We start from the raw sequence: 22,044 nt of genomic DNA, 5'->3' as shown, positions 1-22,044 counted from the left end.
TTCCCTATCTAGTCACTCTTTTTCTACTGCCTACAAACATGTCTACATCTCCTCCATCCTTAAAAAATTCTCACTTGACCTATACTATCTATTGTCTTACATCTTCCCTCTCCTTCTTGGCTAAACTACTTGAAAAAGCCATTTAATATACAAGGTACCTTCATTTCCTCCCTTCTTACTCCCTTACAAACCCCATGCAGTCTGGCTTCTTATTTCATCATCCATCTGAAACTGGTCTCTCTAAAGTTATGAATAATCTCTTAATTGCTAAATCTGATGGCTGTTTCTCTATACTCTTCCTTCATGACTTCTCTGTAGCCTTTGACACTGTTGATCTCCTGGATACTTTCTCCTCTTTACATTTTCATGATACTATCCTCTCCTGGTTCTCCTTTTACTTGTCTGACTGTTCCTCAGTTTCCTATGCTGGATTTTCATCCAGGTCACACTCACTAACTGTATGTGTTCCCCAAAGCTCTGTCCTATTCTCCCTCTATATTATCTTACTTGGTAATCTCATCAGTTTCCATGAATTCAATTATAATTTCTATTCCCAGATCGATATATTCAGACATGTGCCTTTTGGCCATCTCAAACTGGATGCCCCAGGAGCATCTCAAATTCAACATACCAAAACAGAATGCGCTATTTCCTCCTCAGTTTTTCTCTCTTCCCACCATTTCTCTTATTACAGAGAGGACACTTACTCTCTGTCCCTCTGACAACCTCTACATCACCCTTGATTCCTTACTCACTTACCCTACATATCCAATCTATTGTCAAATCTAGTCATTTCCCCCTTTATAACATCTGTTATACATACCCCCTTATCTCTACACATTCAGCCACAACTCTTTTGCAAGCTCTTGTCACTTCTGACCCATTGCAATCATCTTCTAATTGTTCTTCCTGTCTCTTTACTCCAATCCAACCTCTAGCTCACCTGCCAAGGTGACTTTTCTAGTGTGTAGGTCTGACCACATCAGACCTCTGACTCGGTGAGCCTCAGGGACTCGCTATCACATTCAGGATCAAATATAACCTCTTCTTTTGCATTTAAAGGTCTTCATAACCTGACCCTTCCTACTCTTCCAGTTACACTTTATTCTCCCCTTCACACACTCTTTAAATCCTACTTAAGTGGCCTACTTGCAATTCCTCAAACAAGACACTCCATTTCACAACTCAATCAATCATTTAGTCGATAAGCATTTATTAATCTCGACCTAGCATGTGTGTGCCTTTGCACAACTGTCTTCATGCCTGGAATGATCTCTCCTCAATACTGACTAATAATTTTTCTGATTTCCCCAAGACTCAGCTAAAATCTCACCTTCTGCAGGAGGCCTTTTCTTTCCCTCCCTACCCTAGTTACTAGGCCCTTTCCCCTAAAATTATCTTCCACTTCCTCTGTATATATCTATATGTGCATCGTTATTTGTATGTTGTCTTTCCTATTAAGATGTAAGCTTCTTGAGGATGGGGACCATGCTTTGGCCTTTCTTTTTAGTATTCCTAGCACTTAGCACAATGCTTGGCACAAACTAACTGCTGAATAAATGTTTGTTGACTGACTGATTACTTCACAAAGCTATTTTGAAGGGAAATTGCTTTGTAAATTTAAAAGATACTGTATAAATGTGAGTTGTTATTGCTATTGTTACTTCTGAAAGGACATCATTCACTTATCCCTTTGCTATGATCTGGTCCCCAAAATGATGAGAAACAGAAAAATCTCTTCAAAATGGATTTCATCTGCGTTAGTACATAACCATATCTGCAACTGTGAAAAAGGCGGTGTCATTACTAATGAAAGCCTTGTCGAGCAGACAGATTACTTACTTTATCCCCTGGTAAGTAATAATCCTGTAGGTCATACAAATTTGTAAATGTTACCTGAATTTACATTAAGGTGCTAAAAATCCTGTTTTGAGATTGAAATCAATAATTTTATCAGTTTTTCAGAGATTCAGAATAATTTGAAATTTTAAAACAATAATCTGCTGTTTTTAAAAACTGCATTTTTCCTCCTCAAAATATTTTTTGAGGAATATAGGTAAGGGTGGATTTTTAAATTATATCTGTGATTTTATCCATGTTGGGGAGTTAGGTGAGAACTTTCTATATGCAAATTAGTAATTACTTTGCAACTTACAGTTTTTGAGAGTTACCAAGGGCTTTGACTTGTTCAAGGTCATGGATGGTGAAAGGGACAGGATTTGAAACCCAGGGTTTCCAGTTCTATATACCATGCACGCTTCCTCTCCAGGGTGACAAATGTGAGTAAATATGGTACTAATACTTTTACTTGAAAAAAGTTATGGTTATGATAGTCTAATGTGTTTCATGAGAAAGAAGCCTGGACTTAGAGATAGGAGATCTGAATTCTTGTCCTGGTCATATGCTCTGCATACCAAAAGTGTGACTCTGTATGACCATTGGCAAGTCGTTTCAAAGTGAGATCCTTTTTTGGTCTCACTTTCCTCCTCTGCATAATGAGGAGGTTGGACTAAATAATCTGTGAGGTCTCTTTCAGCTTTAACATTTGTGATTTTCTGAATTCATTATTTCATAACATTTGAAAGTCTAGTAGTGGAAGGCAAATATTCACTAATAAGGATTAGTCCCTTTAAAGGTTTTGCATAGAGGTGGAAATAAAATTAATGACTGATTGTATATAGCTTTTCCCCTTTAAAAAACAAACTAGTTTTCATATCAGTACCTTTTTTTTTTTAGGTTTCCAATTTAAAATCTTTGCAAATAACAGGAAAGACAGCTACAACATCCCCAAGAGCCAAACCAAAATGTCAAATGAGAAGATTCCATGCTGAGGCCTCACAGATTCCCAAAACAACTTCAAAGTAACTTAAATTTTAAATTTGTTATTTAAAAAAGTCTTAGGAAACGTATTTTTTTAAAAAATATAATTGGAAAATGGAGGCACATAGGGAGCCTTCCTATAAAAAAATAAAGCAAGTGATTTAGAAATTATATACATATAAATTGGCAGAGAGGCAAAACTCATTTAAATTTCTTATAGAAAAAGGCTGACGGTTCCTTTAGGTGGTACTTCAGGAACTTTATAGGTCCTCTCTAGCTCCACTGCCAGTGCCTTTCTAATCTCACAGACCCACTTCTGTTCTCTCCATCCATTTTACTTTGCTGATGTAAAAGTACCCAAAGGCTATCTTAGGGACTAAAGAAATAGTCATAGGATAGCATTTAATTCATTATCATCAGCCATTGTGATGTGATTTTGTTTTGATTTTTTTTTTTTAGAAACTTGGTTGATACTATGATAGAAAAAAGAAGCTGGCCATGTTACAATATTTGGTAATTTTGTATCGTTGAGGCCTTAGTGTCTCAAAATGTCATCTTAGTATATTGTAAGATAGACTTAATATAATAATAGTGTGATAAGTATATATTTACAAGTATAGGCTTTGTCTTCTGCCAGTCATTTTGTGGAAGCTCTGATTTAGTTGGTTTTGTCAATATGCTTTTTATGACTATGTTTATTTTAGACTCTTCTTCATTTTACTCTTTATGAGGGCTTAAAGAAGCTTTAATTATTAGCTTTTGTTGTTGCTGAGGGCCCTGAAAGGTGTACTGGATCTGGGAGAGAGCCTTTTTATGGCAGACCTAAAGTTTGTAAACGGATATTGCTCACAATTAACTAGCTGAGAGTGTACTCATGGTAAAAGAATTCCAAAGTTTATGAAACAAATTGGCATCTAAGTGACCCTCTACATGCCAATGCTTATCTGCATTGCTTTAAGTTCATTTAGTTAACAAGATTATATATTAAAACAAATAGTGACAGCAGACAAAGAGTATTTTGCCTTCAATAAATAGTTACTGTCAGATTATCAATGGTGCAGAAACTGCATGATAAAAAAATAAAACCGCACACCTGCACTTAGTGAATTAAGTAAAGTAGTGTGACCACACACAGAACTGTTTTGTGTATGTATGTGTGTGTGTGTGTGTTTGTCTTAGTTTTTCAAGGAATGATAGTCTATTTAAAGAGACTATGCTGTAAAAACATATAACTTTTCTTGGAGCATGCCAAAAATATTTGTAGAGTTTATTGATGTGCAGTATTATTTTCATTTTTAAATGAATTAAGGTCTTCCCATGCAGGAACAAGAATGAGATCTGTAGAAATAAAGGCTTAATTTCCTTCTTTCTTGTTTTATTAGTATTCCAGGCAACTGCTTCCACTTTTTCTTTAACCAAATTTGTGTTCAACCCCTCTCATCAGTGACTTTATTCTGGTAGTCAAAATTGTTTTCTACAATTAACACTAATAATAAAATCATTGATTGAGGAAGAATCCTTTGCTGCCATATAAACTATCAGTATGATCAGGAGAAAAAGGGAGTTTGGGTTTTATTGTGGAATAATATATAGAAAATGTAGCAGTAGATTTATGCCCATAACCAGGTGCAGCCTTTGGCAAAATCACAAAATATTTGTTGTTTGTCTTCAGAGTGCTCTTACCAAAAAAAAAAATTAAAAAAGTTAAAAATTAAATAAAAAAATTTTTAAAAAAAGAGTACTCTTACCCTCTGCCTTCTAATATCACTTTTTAAAATCCTAGCCAAATTCATGCTGCCCAGAGCCTCTAATGGTAACTATCCATGCCTCCTCTTCCTGATTAACAACCCCATGCTCCAATTATACCTATTTTTTCTGCCTGTTGTAAAAATTTAATCTATCTTGGTTCCCATTCCTATAGAACTCTGCCCTCAGCTAATGGTCACAATGCAAATGAATCTATGCTAAGATGTTAATCAATAAGTATTGCTAGGGGTGAATTATTAGACATAATATGAGGGTAAACCCAGGAGTAGACATTTCTTCTCTGATCTGAATATCTTTATCAATGATTGAGGATAATTGATGAGGGAAGAGATTGGATACAGGGCCACCAATGAAAAGCCAATTATAATAATCCAAGCATGAGGCAATGAAGGCTTTCCATGTGTTGGTATCTATTGAGATTTAGCCCATCTGCTGAGATGGATTACTAGGTGTGGCTGCTGCACATGCTACAACTTCTTGGAGCAACAGTTGAGAGTTGGGTGAAGGTGAACACCAAAGGTGGATAGCAGCCCTGAAAAGGGCTTGGCAGGGCCTCATACCAGAGGTGCTAGTCCTCCCTGAATACCCCATACACCCCTAAACCTGATTGAGGGTAACCAATAGACCTAAAACCTGTCGGTAAATTAGGGGCATGTCTACCCCAAGCATGTGAAGACTTTATCCAGCAGACTGGATGGATGAGAACAACATGTTCCAACAGCTATGAAGGCAGCTGAAGCACGTTCTGTGGAGGGCTAGAGCCTGGTCAGGCATCAAAGACACCAAGGCCATTCATTGCATCCTAGGCCATTCCTAGTCATCTTGACTTCTGTCCTGCCACTGGACTTCAGTGACTCAAGAAGAGAGAGTGAGGTTGAAGATTTTTTGCAACTCTGCCTCACTTAAATCCAATTCACACGTGAATCAAGACATCACCCCTTGATGTCATTGGTCCCTTTAGAAAATGAAGGACAAACAACAACAATCTTTTGAGATGGATAAGAAGGGATGAATCTAAGAAATATTGTGAAGAAAGATACAGATAAATTTGGTAACTTTCAATTTGAGGAATGAAGGAGAGAGAATTTTGCTAAGTTCTGAGCCTGGAGAATGAAAGTTGGAATATTATCTTCTAACAACCCACGCCAAGCATGTTAGGGTAGTTAAAGGTATTAAAACTATTCCTTGAGGGGTAGCTAGGTGGCGCAGTGGATAGAGCACTGGCCCTGAAGTCAGGAGGACTTGAGTTCAAATCTGGCCTCTGCCACTTGACACTTACTAGCTGTGTGACCCTGGGCCAGTCACTTAGCCCCAGCTGCCTAAAAAAAAAGGGGAAAAAAATCTGTCCTTGAGATTTGATTGGTTCAGGTGACTAACGGTTAGGTATTGACATGGCTTCCCAATGATATAAGGGTGTGAAAGAGGCTCCTCCATGTGGAGTGGAGGCCTTCAGACCTGAGAAATGTCCCAAGGCTATTGGATTAACCAAATCCTTTCCTGCTATTCAGAAAGTTGTCTCACGAAGGCAATGCGAGTAAAGGTGAAGGGCTGCATCTACTTAAGCACATAAATATGTGATATATTATTGTCGAGTATCTTTTATAGAGGCAGCTAGGTAGAACAATGGATAAAGTACTGGGTCTGGAGTCTGGAAGATTTGAGTTCAAATTTGGCTTCAGACAGTTACTAGCTGTATGACCCTGGGGAAGTCACTTAACTTCAGTCTGCCTCAGTTTCCTCAACTGTAAAATGGCATCTTCCTCGCAAGGTTGTTGTGAGGATCAAATGATATATTTGTACAGCACTTAACATAGTGCTTGGCATGCAGTAGATGTTTGTTTCTTTCTATGCTGTAGCTGAGCAAACCTCCTTTTGTTTGAAAAGTTGCTGAAAAGTTGTTGAAAAGTTCCACCGTCTGGTGGAAGGCCCGTATTTTAAATTGTATTTCCATCTGCTTATGATCCAGCTTCTTGGGCATTGACATATATAACTTTCAATCCTTCTTTCGATATCACCATAGCTTCAGCATCCCATGGACTTCTATAAAGGGAATTTGCAATCTATGTTAGTGTTCCTTGGTTGGTAGTAAATGCTAAAATTCATAGTTTCCCAGTGCTGCCATCCATCTATGGCAAGCTGCAGTCCTCACTTGCAACTTTGCTTCATAGGCAGTCTTTGAACTTCCTGGTGAAGTGAACTACCACAGTTTGTGAAGGGGGTAATAGGTCTTAATGTTGCACCAGCATCTGATGGAAAATGCAGTTGCTTTCACATGACCATCAAACCCTTCAAGGCTGACATTTGTATGCAAAACAAAAGGCTTGTTCTGCATTGGTTTTAAGTCAATTCTGTGTCTTTTTTCTGTTTCTGTGCCTCCTCAGTCAAATAAGCCAGAGTGAAGTCATTCAGTGGTTTAAGAAGTAATAGCATAGTTTTTAAACAAATTTTTAATAATAATTGTCAAATTCTAGAAAAGAGCTTAGATCTCTAAGGTCCTTTTGGTGTTGCCAAATTGAGTGCTTCTATTTGGGGGGGTGCTGTACTCACACTTTTTGAGATACAATGTGACCCACATACTTGACAGAGGCTCTAAAAAACCTGGTTTTTATCAATGGAGAGTTTTAGGCCACTTTCCTCTAACCAATTCAATAATTTCATCAGTCTTTCTGTTTGTTTTTCCTTTTGGAATGATGTCATCAAAGTGTTCATATCTACAACTACTTCCTCCCTCAATCTCTAGGAAGTGACAGGTGCCCCTGTGGTATCTTGGGGTAAGATACAGCTGGGCAGATGAAAGTCATCATCTTTTTGTCTTGATCTGTAGTATGAATCAGGTAATAACCTGCTGTAAAAACTTGTATTTTGCCCCAGCTCTTTATTTTGAAGCATCACTTCAGCCCTTGAATTCAAACACTGGAAGTACTCTCCACCCATGTAGACCTTCCCTCTGTTTGGATGATTCTGCCCAGAACTTACATTTAAGGAAAGTGCTCAGGGTAGCCATATCCTTTCCAAGACCTCTGGATTTACTGTCATACCCTTCTCCCTTGGTCCCTTTGTTCCCTACTCCTTACCCCTTTTAGCTTCTTTTTATGTTTTGTATTCCCTCATTAGAATGTAAGCTCCATGCAGCCAGAGCCTGTCTTTACTTCTTATATTTGTATTCCCAGTACTTAGTAGGTCTTGGTCCATATTAAGTATTTAATAAATCCTCATTGATTGGCTCACTAAAAACCACTGGCTGATGATTCAGGGCATCTTGAATATAATATAAAGATTGAATAAATCTTGAATAAATATAAAGATACACAAAGTAGTTAAATACAAAGTAGGTGGGAGAGCACTAGAAACTGGAAGAACTGGGAAGGGCTTTGTATGGAAGATGGGGGTTGAGCTGCACATTAAAGGAAGAGAGGGACTTTATGAAGCTGAGGTAAAGGAAGGCATAGGTTGCAGGTGTAGTAGATGGCCAGTATAAGATTCAAATGGATTTATGATCTAGATATAAAAGGTAAAATAATTAACAAATTAAAAGAACAAGGAAGAAATTACCTTTTTTGACTAGGGAGGATAGAGAAAGAGTTGATGATTAATCAAGGGACAGAATTTCAGAGGATAAATAGGAAAAATTTTAATTACATGATTAAAAAGTTTTTGCACAAACAAAACCAATGAAGCTAAATATAGAGCGGAAATAATTTACTGGAAATATACCTCTGAAACAATCTTCTTTGACAAATAACTCATTTCCAAGATGGATAAGGAACTGACTTCAATATATAAGCAAAGAATATGAACAGGCAGTTTTTAGAGGAAGAAATCCAAGCTACCAACAGCCACGTGAAAAATATTCCAAATCACTAACAAGTAGGGAAATGAAAATTAAAGGAACTCTAGGATTCCACCTCTTACCATCCTATTGGCATGACAAAAAGGGAAAATGAAAAAAAAGTTGGAAAAACTATAGGAAAATAAACACATTAATCTGCTGTTGGTAAAGCTGTGAATTGGTTCAACAGTTCTGGAAAGCAATTTTGAACTATGTCTCAAAATACGCAAAAGGTCTCAGACTCTGATCCAGCCATACTTGAGACCTATATTCCCAAGAGCTCAAAGAAATAGGGAAAAGTCCCTAATATGCCAAAAATATTTATAGCAGCCTTTTTTTTTGGTAGTAGCAAAATCCTAGAAACTAATGGGTTGCCCAAGTAATTGAGGAATGGCTGAACAAATTATGGTATATGAATGGAATGGAAAATTAAGCTATAAGAAATGATAAAAGATGTGGTTTCAGAGAAACCCAGGAAGACTTGTATACAGAGTGAAGTGAGAAGAAATAGGAAAATGATTAATATAAGAAGACCAACATTGTAAAGATAACAACTTTGAAAGACTAATGAACTCCGATCAATGTAATGACCAATCATGATTCTAAAGGATTAGTGATGAGATATGCTACCCATCTCCTGACACAGAGGACTCAAGATACAAATTAGAATAATACATTTTTAAGCATATGGATAAAGTGAAAATTTGTTTTGCTTAACTGTGTGTTAGATCAGTTTTGTTTTTCTTTTTTCATTATAGAGGTATGGTGGAAGGAAGGATGACTAATGATATGGTTTTCTCCCCTTTCCCCCACACAAAATTAAAAGAGAAGAAAAAGGCCAGGATGAATCACCAACAAATCATAAAGCTGTGAAAATTATTTAGTGAATTTATTATATATTCAGCTCTACCTGATATTCCCAATTTCATGAATAATCTCTTATTCTACAATGTATATGGAAATGCTCATTTTATTTGGTATTTATTAAGTTCAGAATTCTTAAATGAAATAAAACTCACTAAAACTGACCAAGGCAAAAAATATAACTTATTGACACCCCCAAATTATGACTGAGAAAATGTCAACAACTGCCTAGCTAAGTACCTAGTTTCCCATCTATATATAATCTTGATGAGGTTTATCTATATGTGAATTGAGTCCATCTTTGATGAGAGTATTGGTAGAAAATGTAGAGGCCTTTGTAAATGATATTCAATAATGCGTCACATCTTTACTATCTCACAAATGACTGAAAGATGTAAGAAAATATAAGATCTTGTAGTGCTTATTGTTTTAGCTTTATACTGGGGGAAACCAAAACATTACTTTACAGGCTCTTTTAAAATGAGTTGTCTCCCATCCATATATCAAGATCATTTAGGATTCCTTGGAAAAAAATGACAGAAATTATCTTACCTGCTGATAATAATTGACGGGTGAGGCATGAACCAGGGAAATGTCTGCTTATAGAAGCACTTGCTATGGTGATGGTGGAGATCCAGGGCATAGTCCAGTTTGAAGAGAGACTTCCTGTTAATAGTGAGGTCCTCCATCTGTTCCTATTTGTGGATAAAATTGTATTTTTTTGCCTCTAGCTTCAAACCATTGCTGAACCTTCTGAAAGAGATCTGGAATTATTCAAAAGAATGTGGCCTGTCCATCTACACAGAAAAGGCCAAACAGATGAATAATTTCTATTGTCCAGAGTTCAACATGCATCTTAATGTGGAACAGAAGACTAGAGATGGACAGTGATCTGGATCCATAGTTGCTAAGTGCTCCACTGATACCCTTGTGATGTTGGGAGAAAGAAAAGAAGGACTCAAGTTTACTGGGTAGATTCCCTGTGATGAAACTTTTGGAGGGCATAGATGAGTCACATAGAATGGGCAAACATGGATAGATTGTGGATGGATCATTGAAGAGAGTTCCTGAATTGAAGAAATCACAGCTCCATTTCAGTATTTGAGAAAAGAAGAAAGGCCCTCCTCTGTGATAATAGTTGAAGTGAAATGGGGATTGAAAAAAGAGGAAAAGACTTTAAATGACCATTTTGAAAAAAATAACCTAAGAGCACATATCACTTGAATGTATAGATTGCTGAGCAAAATTAAGGGTCAATTTTAAGTTAGAGATAATTAAATTATAACGAGTCAGGTTAGTATGGTTCTTTCTCTGTCTATCTCTATTCTTGTTGGCTTGGAAACAGATAGGGAAAAAAGCAAATGGAAGAAATGATCCAAGTTTAAGCACATATGTGTTGTACTCATTTGAAGGAGTTTAAGATAGTGGAGAGTGAATATTTGGAATAAAATAATTTAAGATTGGCTTGAGGAAGAGTCCATGAAACTAGAAAGAAGTTAAAAGATTGTGTAAGGTGGGAAGCATTGTAAAGGTCATCGGAAGTCACACATAAGTCACACACAATTTTTGTATAAGTGCATAAGAAAGAGTGAGAGTAAGTAATGAAGGTATTATCAGAGGGGAGGAAAACCAAATTAGAAATGGTGAAAGTGAAGCAATGCTTTGGGATGATTAGGACCAGGGTGTGACTGATAGAATTGGTATTTGACTGATACAGAATAGAGATGGAAATCTACAAAGTCAAAGGAGGGCGAAGGACTATGAGGGTGTCTGAAGGATATTGAAATCACTGATGATGATGGTCAAGGAGAGAGTAAAAAAATGGGTGACTGGAGCTGAAATACTTTTAGAAGGTAGAAATAGACTAGTGGCGGGCCAGTATGTGCATCTCTTTTGTAGAGCTACTTCAGTGCCTCTTTGTGGCCTAAAGATGATCTTGAGCTCTCAAAGATGGAGTGCAAATTCTGGAAGATTGTACCATGATGGAAAAGCATAGAGTATAGTTTGAGTAGCAGACTAAGTCTCCTTTCGGAAAACTAGTCTAAACTTGAGTGTTAAATTATTTACTTGGCCATGGCAATCCATAAAACAAAGAAAAATCCAAAATGATCCCCAGTGTGGCCTCTTCTTTTTCTGCAGAAACAGTAGCAGAGGATAAAGTTTTTAGAACACCTACAGACTTTAACTTAGCTGTTGGTACTCTAAATCAGCACTTTTTAAACTGTGGGCTGCAACCTCATGGGGCCATGCCTCCTAGTTAAAGAAGTGCTGAAGGGGTCGAGGAGGGCAAAAGTTTAAAGAAGCCCTGCTCTAAATGGCAGATCCTTGCCCATTGAAAATATAGTGGGCATATTCTTGAAGGAACTGAATTGCATCAATCTTGACATTCTTTTATAAACAAAACATGAAGATAAGGAAGATGCATCTAAACAGAAGAATGGCTCACAGGTTCTCCTTGGAGAGATAAATAAAGCAGTTGGTTTTTCATATGTACAAAAACAATTAGCCAAGATTTCTTGGGATATTTGGTCATCTTTTATTGAAGTGCCCATGATAAGTATTTACAAAAGATAGCCATGTCTCATTTTTAAAATATATAGAGAATTGAATCAAATTTATAAGAATACAAGTCATTCCCCAATTGATAAATGGTCAAAGGATATGAACAGGCAGTTTTCAAAGGAAGAAATTAAAGCTATCTATAGTCATATGAAAAAATGCTCTAAATCACTGTTGATTAGAGAAATGCAAATTAAAACAACTGAGGTACCACATTACACCTATCAATTGGCTAACATAACAAGACAGGAAAATGATAAATGCTGGAGATGTGGGAAAATTGGAACACTGATACATTGTTGCTGGAGTTGTGAACAGATCCAACCATTTGAGAACAATTTGGAACTATGTCCAAAGGGCTATAAAAATGTGCATACCCTTTGACCCAGCAATACCACTTCTAGGGCCGTATTCCAAAGAGATCATAAAAATGGGAAAAGGACCCACATGTACAAAAATATTTATAGCAGCCTTTTCTGTGGTGGCCAAGAATTGGAAATTGAGGGGATGCTCATTAATTGTGGAATGACTGAACAAGTTGTGGTATATGAATGTAACGGAGTACCATTGTACTGTAAGAAATAATGAAGAGATGGTTTTCAGAAAAACCTGGAAAGATTTAATATGAACTGATGCTGAGTGAAGTGAGCAAAACCAGGAGAACATTGTATACAAAAATAGCAACACTGTGCAATGATTAACTATGGTAGACTTAGCTCTTCTCAACAATACAATGATCCAAGACAATTCCAAAAAACTTGTTATGGAAAAATGCTAACCACATCCAGAGAAAGAACAGTGGAGTCAGAATGCAGATGGAAGTATACTCTTTTTACTTTTCTTGTTGTTTTTTGGGTTTTTTTCTCATGGTTTACCTTTTTGTTCTGATTCTTCTTTCACAACATGACTAATGTGGAAATATGTTTAACATGATTGTTCATGTATAATTTATATCAGATTGCTTTCTGTCTTGGGGAGGGAGGAGGGAGGGAGAAAAATTCGAAAAATGAATGTTGAAAACTATCTTTACATGTAATTGGAAAAATAATAAAATATTATTAATTAAAAAAGCAAAAGATAGCTATCAAAGTAATTTTAGTTGGTGACCTCTTGAGGACTTGTTCTTTGCCTCTTCCTTTGTATCTTCTTCTAAAATGCAGCAAGAGGTGAGAGAGTGAATTTTGCTTTCCCTCTTCCTATCAGGAGCAGTAACAGTGACTTGAAAAAGGAACACAACAGAAAAAACACACAGCCTGAGAGGGGAGTTCAAGTGTACTATTCTTGAACCACAACTTCCTGAGTAGAGAAGGGGTGGATTTTGAATTCCCTAGGCAGCATGATCCTGAAGTCTAGCCTTGTGACAGAGAAGGGATACTTTCTGGATAGAACTGGTTTTAACATTTGCCTTGTGTGTGACCACAAGTCAAGCATCTCCAAGTAGAGAATTTGGGCCCTAAACCTTCTAGAGAGTGATTTCCTGTTGTAGCATACTCTTTGGAGAAAGAAGACAGTTCAGCATCTTCCTTTGAGTGCCAAGTCATTAACCATTTATTAAACTTCTATTATTTTCCAGGTACAGTGCTAAGTATTGGGGATAAAAAAAAAGGCAAAAAATAAATTGGGGGAGGTGATGAAGAAGTAACATGCAAAAAGCTATGTACAAACTGTCTATGAATTGTGTGTGTGTGTGTGTGTGTGTGTGGATAAATTTGAGATGGTCAACAAAAGGAAGGCACAATTATTAAGGGTCATTGGGAAAAGTTTCCTATAGAAGGTGGGATTTTTTGCTAGGGCTTGAAGGAAGCTGGGAAAGCCAGTGGACAGAGATGAGAGTAAATCCAGTGAGTTACCCAGAGAAAGTAGGTCATGGGTTACAGAGAAAATAGTTCTTCTCTGCCTACTGGCATTTAGACATTTATATCAATATAAGCATAATCATGCCATATCTCTTTAAACTTTTCAGTTCTTCTTAGGAAATATTTATTTTCATTTTCCACATGTCTTCCAGAAGAAGGTTTATAAAAAAAATGTTTATTCATATATATTGTAGTGGCGAAAGTACATACAGTTCCCATTGGCTCAGGGAAAACATCTGGATACTATTCCATAGGTTCACAGAACCTCCTTTGAAGGATGTGGAATTAATGGAATGATGGTTTAAAACAGTCCGTATCTTCCCTTTGTAAGGGCAGAAGTTGATTGAGTCAGATAATTCACTCTACTCCATTTATCCCTGATACTTTTTTCAAGTGTGAACACATCTCCATTGAAGTCTAACAAGGCCTAGCCAATGAATCAATCAATTACATGTATTTCAACTATGTTAGACAGGAAGTCTGTTCTGATTGCTTGAGGGACTTAGTCATGCCCAATGAGGCTTGTATAATAAGCCCAGTAAGCTAGTTTGGCATTTGATAATCTGGCAGCTGAGTGGTGGAAGCCTTTAGCCAAGTCTTAAGAGAAGGAATCTCTTGTGTGGGGGAAGAGTGTCTTGGTCTACTCTCCGCATCCCTTGACCCAAAGAGGACCTAATAAACTTTATAGGGCCAGAAGATCTATTTTTAAATCATTGCCATAACAGTGTCTTCAGAATAGCAATGTCTGGTGGCATTGTTTGTATTGGGAGCAAAGGACAAACTAAATACATCAAGGAAAGACAGCTTCCAGACTCTATAAGGGGTTCAGCATAACTGTTTCCAAGGGAAATTTCACAAGTATTCCACAAAGGAGAGCAATGATTTTTCTAGCAACCAGGAGATGTAAGTTTTACCTTTGCCTCATATGATCTCTAAGCATGAGTCCACTTTCCCCTGGATTCTGTATGTACTTATGTACGGGTATGTCCCAGACTTCTGGGGAGATGTTTTATACCAACTATTCTTACTATACCACATTAAGTAAATACTGCTTTCTAAAAGCAAATTAAGTCTGGCTTACTAATTGAAATCAACTGATTTTCATAGGGTGGAAGCATACTGGTTGGTGCTCATGGAATATCCCATTATAAAGACCCCCCAGCTCCTTAGGACTATTCCTAGACTGTTACTCTGTGGGGATCTGTAGCAGCTGTGCTCTGGGGACCCAGACTGCTAGTATGAGTGAGGGTTGGAAGAATTGTTCCAAATCATGTGCTTCCCTTTACCACTAGAGCTATAAACATTTCTATGTTACTCAACAGAGGCATTTCTGAATCATGCCATGGATATAAAAGTTTTGCAGCTACTCTACCACTGAATAGTAACCATGGCAATAGCCCTAACATTACTTGCAAAGAGTGCTTAAGCAAACTGCAAATTTTCAACCATGGGTGTAATCTCAATAATACAGCCCTTACAAAAAAAGATTCTGCAGGAACTCATTCGCAACTTCATCATTTCTTACCTGAACAACCATGAGCATTCTAGGGAGTGGAATAGGAATGTGATGAACAACTGGTAAATAAATTATGAAAGGGAGGATGGTGCCATTGTTCTTGATGAAGTAATGAAGCAACCTCCTTTAATGATGAAAAGAGTGTGGATTTGGAACTCATTCATGAAGAATGTGACTCTTGCTTGCTGCCCCTTTATTTCACACACCATTATACCATACCATTACACCAGAAGGCACAGCTTACAAGACAACAATGTGAGCTTTTACCTCTGGTTAACCAGTAAGCACAGAAAACCTACAGTCACCCAACGGCAATTCTGCATATACCAGTATGCCCACATTGGTTGCTGTGCCAGGCACAGAAAACACTACCATCTGCACTCAGACAAAAGTGGTGATGATGGTGACATTTACATGATAAATCTAGGTTCCAGAATCCATATCTATCTGAATTTTCCTTTTTTCCTTTTCGATATTGGCAATTATTATTAAACACTCAGGTTAGCTGGTGGTTTTTCTATTTTATTAGTTGTTTGTATTTTTAAAATAGCTCCTAGTTTTATCAATGAAAATTTTTTTTGTTTTTTATTTTATCTCTTCCTTGATTTTCAGAATTTTTGTTTCTGTGTTTTTTGACTTGTTGCTTTTTTAACTTTTTTTTTTTGATTGCATGTTCAGTTCATTGATCTGTTCTTTCTCACTTTTATTGATGAAAGAGTTTGGTGATATAAATCATCCCTCAAGAATTCATTTGGCTATATCCTAGAGGGTGTGGCATTTGGTCTCATAATTTTCTTTGATAAAAATATTTATTGTTTTTGTGATTTGTTCTTTGATGTACCAATTTTTAAGGATAAAGTCAGTCTCCATTTAAATTTGAATCCTTTGTTCAAAGGCTTTGTGTTGATTATAATTTTTTTTATTGAGTTGTGGTCAGCAAAGCATATGTTTACTATCTCTATTTTTCTGCATGTAGTTTGTATGCCCTGGTGGTTGGCCTGTTCTTGTAAAGTACTTTGCACAGCTGAGAAATATGAATATTTTGTTCTATTCTTATTCAGTAATTGCCAGAGATCTACACATAACTTGAGGCAGTTAGGTAATGAATCAGGGTAGAGTGCCAGACTTGGAATAAGGAAGACCCAAGTGTAAATTCTACCTCAAACATTTATATGACCTAGGGTAAGTCACTTAACTTCTCTTTGCCTCAGTTACCTCGTCTGTAAAATGAGGATTGTAACAGCATTGACCTTATATGGTTGTTGTTAAGATCAGATGAGATCATTATTTAAAGTGCTTTTCATGCCTTAACGTATTATATAAATCTTAGCTATTATTATATTTCACCACAACAGAGTTAACTATAGGTGAAAACAAAATAAAATTCTTTTTATTTTTTTATTTTATTTTTTAAAAATTAATTTATTTTTAGTTTTCAACATTCACTTCTATAAGCTTTTGAACTTTCTCCCCTCCCTCTTCATCTCCCTCCCCAAGATGGTGTGCAATCGGATATAGGCTCTACATATACATTCCTATTAAACATTTTTTCACATTAGTTATGTTGTAAAGAAGAATTAGAACCAGTAGCAGGAACCACAAGAAAGAAGAAAGAAAACAAAATAGAAGGGAAAAAAAGAACAGATAGTATGCCTCGATCTGCATTCCAACTCTGTAGTTCTTTCTCTGGATGTGGATAGCATTTTCCATCACAAGTCTTTTGGAATTGTCTTGGATCATAGTATTGTTGAGAAGAGCGAAGTCTACCATAGTTAATCATTGCACAGTGTTGCTATTTTTGTGTACAATGTTCTCCTGGTTTTGCTCACTTCACTCAGCATCAGTTCACGTAAGTCTTTCCAGGTTTTTCTGAAAACCATCTGCTCATCATTTCTTATAGCACGATAGCATTCCATTACATTCATATACCACAACCCGTTCAGCCATTCCACAATTGATGAGCATCCCCTCAACTTCCAATTCTTTGAGACCACAGAAAGAACTGCTATAATTCTTTTTGTACATGTGGGTCCTTTTCACATTTTTATGATCTCTTTGGAATACAGCCCTAGAAGTGGTATTGCTGGGTCAAAGGGTATGCACATTTTTATAGCCCTTTGGGCATAGTTCCAAATTGTTCTCAAATGGGTTGGATCAGTTCACAACTCTAGCAACAATGTACCAGTGTTCCACTTTTCCCACATCTTCTCCAATATTTATTATTTTCCTGTTTTGTCATGTTAGCTAATCTGATAGGTGTGATGTGGTACCTCAGAGTCGTTTTGATTTGCATTTCTCTAATCAATGGTGATTTAGAAAATTTTTTCATATGACTGTAGATAACTTTAATTTCTTCATCTGGAAACTGCCTGTTCATATCCTTTGACCATTTATCAACTGGGGAATGACTTGTCAAAGTAAAATTCTAATGAAATGGAGGGAAATTCTAACTACATACTAGGTGCGTATTTTATGTGAATGAAACAATGGCCAAAAAAACCCTAAAGAATTTATATGTAGTATATAGATACTAACACTACATGTGTAATCTCTTTTCTGTCCCTCAACAAATTCTGTCCTTGTTAACACAATGAGAAACTAAAGAATTCTTTCTTTCATGTTGGTTTTATAAGTTTATCTACCAGTAACAACAAGTTTCATGAGTTTTTTCTTGTCATTTTTTTCCCTTAGAATTTCACTGGGCAAAATAAATAAGTATATAAACAAAGAAATAATTAAATAGAAGATTCATTCATACTTTCTCTGAGAAAAGAATTGGGAGATCCACAACTGAATAATGTAACAAAAATGAATTTGATTATATTTGGATAGAAAGGAGATTATAATAATAACACTTATGAAGTTAGGGCTTTAAGGTTTACAAAGAGCTTTATAGTACTCAAGATTCAATCTTGTTTTCCTGATCCAGGTTCCAATACTTGATCCACCTAGATGCCTAAAAATGCCTCTTTAGTGATATGGGAATCATTCCTGAATCAACTGTCTTTGTGTAGGCAGATCACTAATTCATAAGAACAAAAATAAAAATTTATATGAAGTTGGAAGTGGGAAATAGATATGCTTACCTTTGAAATAACCTCATCCTCACCTATTTTGTTGTTATTGATGATGAAAAATTTGATATGCACAGATAAAAGGATATAGACACAGACTATAATGATACACAGGAATTTAACAGATGAAAATAAATGACCATAAGAAGAAGATCAAAGAAATGTAAAAATTTCTTAGTTAGCAAACACTTGTTTACTTGTTTAAATGGATTTACTTGTTTAAATGGAAAGATACAGTTAGTCAGGGAAACATTGATTTAGAATATAAACCCAACTGTAAAATATTATATAGATGATCAAAGACTGAACAGTATTGTCTCATAAAACAGAGGAGCAATAAAAGAGAAAAATAAGTTTAAAGAAATTTTAGTGAAAGATGCAACTAAGAGGACATCTAAGGATGAAAATAGGACAAACAATCAGAAGAAAATAGAACATCATCAAGAACAGTTGAGCCACCATACTTGGAAACTAACATTATAATTCTGCCTCTTTTTTCAAATAGTAGAAGTGGTATTCAAGAAAATCAGGATGGGAAAGGTATTTGCTTTATTCTGAGTATACATAGAAGAGCTCCCAGTTGGAAGTGACACAATTTTGTGAGCATCATAAGGGATTAATTTATGAGATATTGGAAGTAGGAGGAAATACAAAAGTTATGACAAAAGTCTTGGACTTTATGGACCAGGACTGAAAAAAGGTGACTGGGAGGGCATCAGAAACTATTGAACTATAGGCTTTCTTTCCATTATGTAAGAAAACTATATGAGATTAATTTACACATGGAGAGCATCTTGATGAGAACATTAGTAGGGAACAGGCAGGGTTGGCAAGCAATATTCCACAGATTCCACACTACATTTTTATAATCACACATTTGACTAAAAGATGTAGTGAATGAAAGATCTTGTATTCATTGTTTGTTGGGTTTTTTTTTTAAAGCATTTAATTTGGTTGAGCAAAATGCCATTTTAGAGGGTCTCTTGCAACATATGCACATAATCAAAGCTGATAATTATACAGTTTTTTAATAGTTTTCAAATTGCTTTAAATATGTTATCTCTTTCTCTTCTTACAACAACCTTGTGAAGCAGGTACTTCAAGTGTTATTATTCCCATTTTTAAAGATTAGGAAAGGGAGGCCTAGAGAGGCAAAGTTAGTTATCTGTGGGTTATACAGCTAGTAGGTGCAGATAGCTTTCCAATCCAGGTCTCCTTGACTCTATGTCACAGGAGTTGCTACTATACCATGCGGCTTCCATATTACATAACTATAAAATGATGTCATTAACCCATCTTTTAGCACTTTGAAAAACAGTCAGCTACAATATAAATAGAAATATACTTAGTTGAAAATTCTCTTTGTTTTACATAGCAAAAATAATTGGTTATGATGATCTTATTTGCATGTATAAAATACATAACCCTGTTTAAAACTGCAATTTAAACTCAACAATTTTGTATGAATTTTCATTTCTTGAAACAACAACAACAAAAAACAACCCCTTAGATGATGTCTACAAAATCATTGAAAAAGAAAGTCATGTAACTTTCTGATCACTTGGGAACAATCTAAAAAAATAGAGTATTTTAGCCAAAAGCAGTTTTACTTTTTAGGTTGTCTTGAATTAACTTTCACATAGTCCTTAACTTCGCTTTGATGGGGTAAACCTGACTGTGATGTTATGTATATTAAGTATCTTTACTAACATTTAAAATCTGATCTCCTACATTTCTGAATCTTTTCTCACTCCAAACTATTTATTAATATGAATTTGTATTTTATTTTATTGTATATCATAAAAGGCTGAAATAGACCAACATATTTTCTTTTTCTTTTTTAGGATTGCATATCAGCAGTCTACTCACACACTTCATAAGCTATGTACCGCTGCTCCAGCATTTGTGCTGCCTACTGATTTACAACTTGCTTCTAGAATATATCACACTATAGACAAAAGGGGCCATGACACTTTTCTTGGAAGTGATAAAAGAGACTCTATACATGATTATATTAGGGATGAAAAAGAAAAAAACAGGTATGATTTCTCATATTCCAAAGCATTATGTTTAAAAATATTGTCAATATAAATCAGTTTTCTTTGGAAGTTGGATCAAGTGGGCCTGATTTAGTACTAGCTTCTCAGAGAGACTCATTTTTGTGCTCCACATTTTCTTTTATCTATAGGGTTCATGAAGATTGGCCTGCCTATTCTCCACCATTATTACTATGACTGTGTAGAAAGCTGGGGGAGAAAATATGGCCTTATGTAAGGCATATAATCAAAATCTGGGCACCCCACAGAAAAATCAGTATCAATTGACCTTTTGCCCAGCATTCTTTTGATACCCTAACTTTGCCCATAGGAAAAGAGCATAGGAGGAAACTTTTATTAAGCACCTACTGTGTGCCAAGCACATATTCTTTTATTTGATCCACACTACCACATTGGGAATGAGTGCTATTATCATCCCTATTTTCTGTTTGAGGAAACTGCAGGGATTAAATGATTTGCCCAGGGTTATACAGCCGGTAAGTGTCTGAGGTTGTATTTGAACTCAGGACTTTCTGACTCCTGACCCAGCACTCTGTCTCCTGTACCACTTAACTTCCTAGGGATCCATTTGTGTTTCCAGTGATGTGTCTATGGGAATAGGAATGATAATAAGTTGCAGCTTTGAAAACAACAACAAAATGAATTCAGAGAAAAGGGAGCTCAGTGGATTTTTAAAAGGAGATGAAGATGGTCAACATCAAATGGATATTTCAGTTTCCTTATTCATAGTTGTTTTAAACTCTAGAATTCACATTATTGATTAACTTTTTTGGAAAATATTTGTATTGGTCATTAGCTAATCATCATTTTAATCTGTTTGTCTCAGCTAAATATTGGAAAAATTCTTATGAGAAGGACTTTGGATATTTCAGAGCTGTCTCATCATCCCAAGTACCAAATAACTTTCCTTCATGTTGAACTGTCCTTTAGAAATGATGCAATGTTTTAGTACAAATAGTATTGTACAAATGACTATTTCTTTGTAGCTATACAAGTACTTTGACTTTGCACATTTCATTTCATACCATTTAGACTAGACACTCCCAAAACAAAGCTGATTGTAATTACTTCTCAACTTAATTAGTTGTGGAAAATTATTTCCAAATTTATTCCATTATACTTTTTAATTTTTAATTCAATAAATAATTTAAAAAATACTTATTTTTGTTTAAAATGTTTTATTGATGCTTTTAAAAATGTTTCTGCCATTTACTAATACCACATTCCCAGTAGAACCCACCATTGTAGCAAAAGTACTACTAAGCAAATAAACTGACACATTGTCTATATCTGACACCATATGTCTTATTCTGTACCTCTGGTCCACCACCTCTCTACCAAGGGAAGAGAAGCATATTTCATCATCAGACCTCTGGAATCATGATTGTTCATTAAATTGATCCAAGTTCGTTGGTTTTAGAGTTGCTTTACTTTAAATTGTTATGATCAATGTGTATATTGTTATCTTGATTCTGATTATTTCAATTTGTATAAGTTTATACAAACCTTCCCAAATTTCTCTTAATTCTTCATATTTATCATTTCTTTTGGCATAACCATATCCCATTAAATTAATATACAACAATTTGTTCACCTATTTTTCAGTTGATGGACATCTACTTTGTTTCTAGATTTTTTTCTTCCTATAGCAAAGATTATTGCAATGAATATATTGTAATATATGAGATCTCTCTTTCTGTCA

General features: G+C 35.7%; 1 protein-coding gene across 1 annotated transcript in view; it reads left to right on the top strand.

Moving 5' to 3' along the window:
• TTC6 (tetratricopeptide repeat domain 6) overlaps nucleotides 1-22,044 on the top strand; it is a 329,783-nt gene that overhangs the window by 98,245 nt on the left and 209,494 nt on the right. The window contains exon 3 of the mRNA XM_027847447.1: nucleotides 20,130-20,269. Within this exon, the coding sequence (XP_027703248.1) occupies nucleotides 20,130-20,269 (140 nt within the window). The remainder of the gene's footprint in view (nucleotides 1-20,129; nucleotides 20,270-22,044) is intronic.

The sequence above is a fragment of the Vombatus ursinus genome, unplaced genomic scaffold (genome assembly GCF_900497805.2).
Source record: "Vombatus ursinus unplaced genomic scaffold, bare-nosed wombat genome assembly UNPS02015406.1, whole genome shotgun sequence".
NCBI classification, from domain to species: domain Eukaryota; kingdom Metazoa; phylum Chordata; class Mammalia; order Diprotodontia; family Vombatidae; genus Vombatus; species Vombatus ursinus.
Note: the sequence above shows the minus strand (reverse complement) of the source record. Positions and strands in the feature narration are given on the sequence as shown.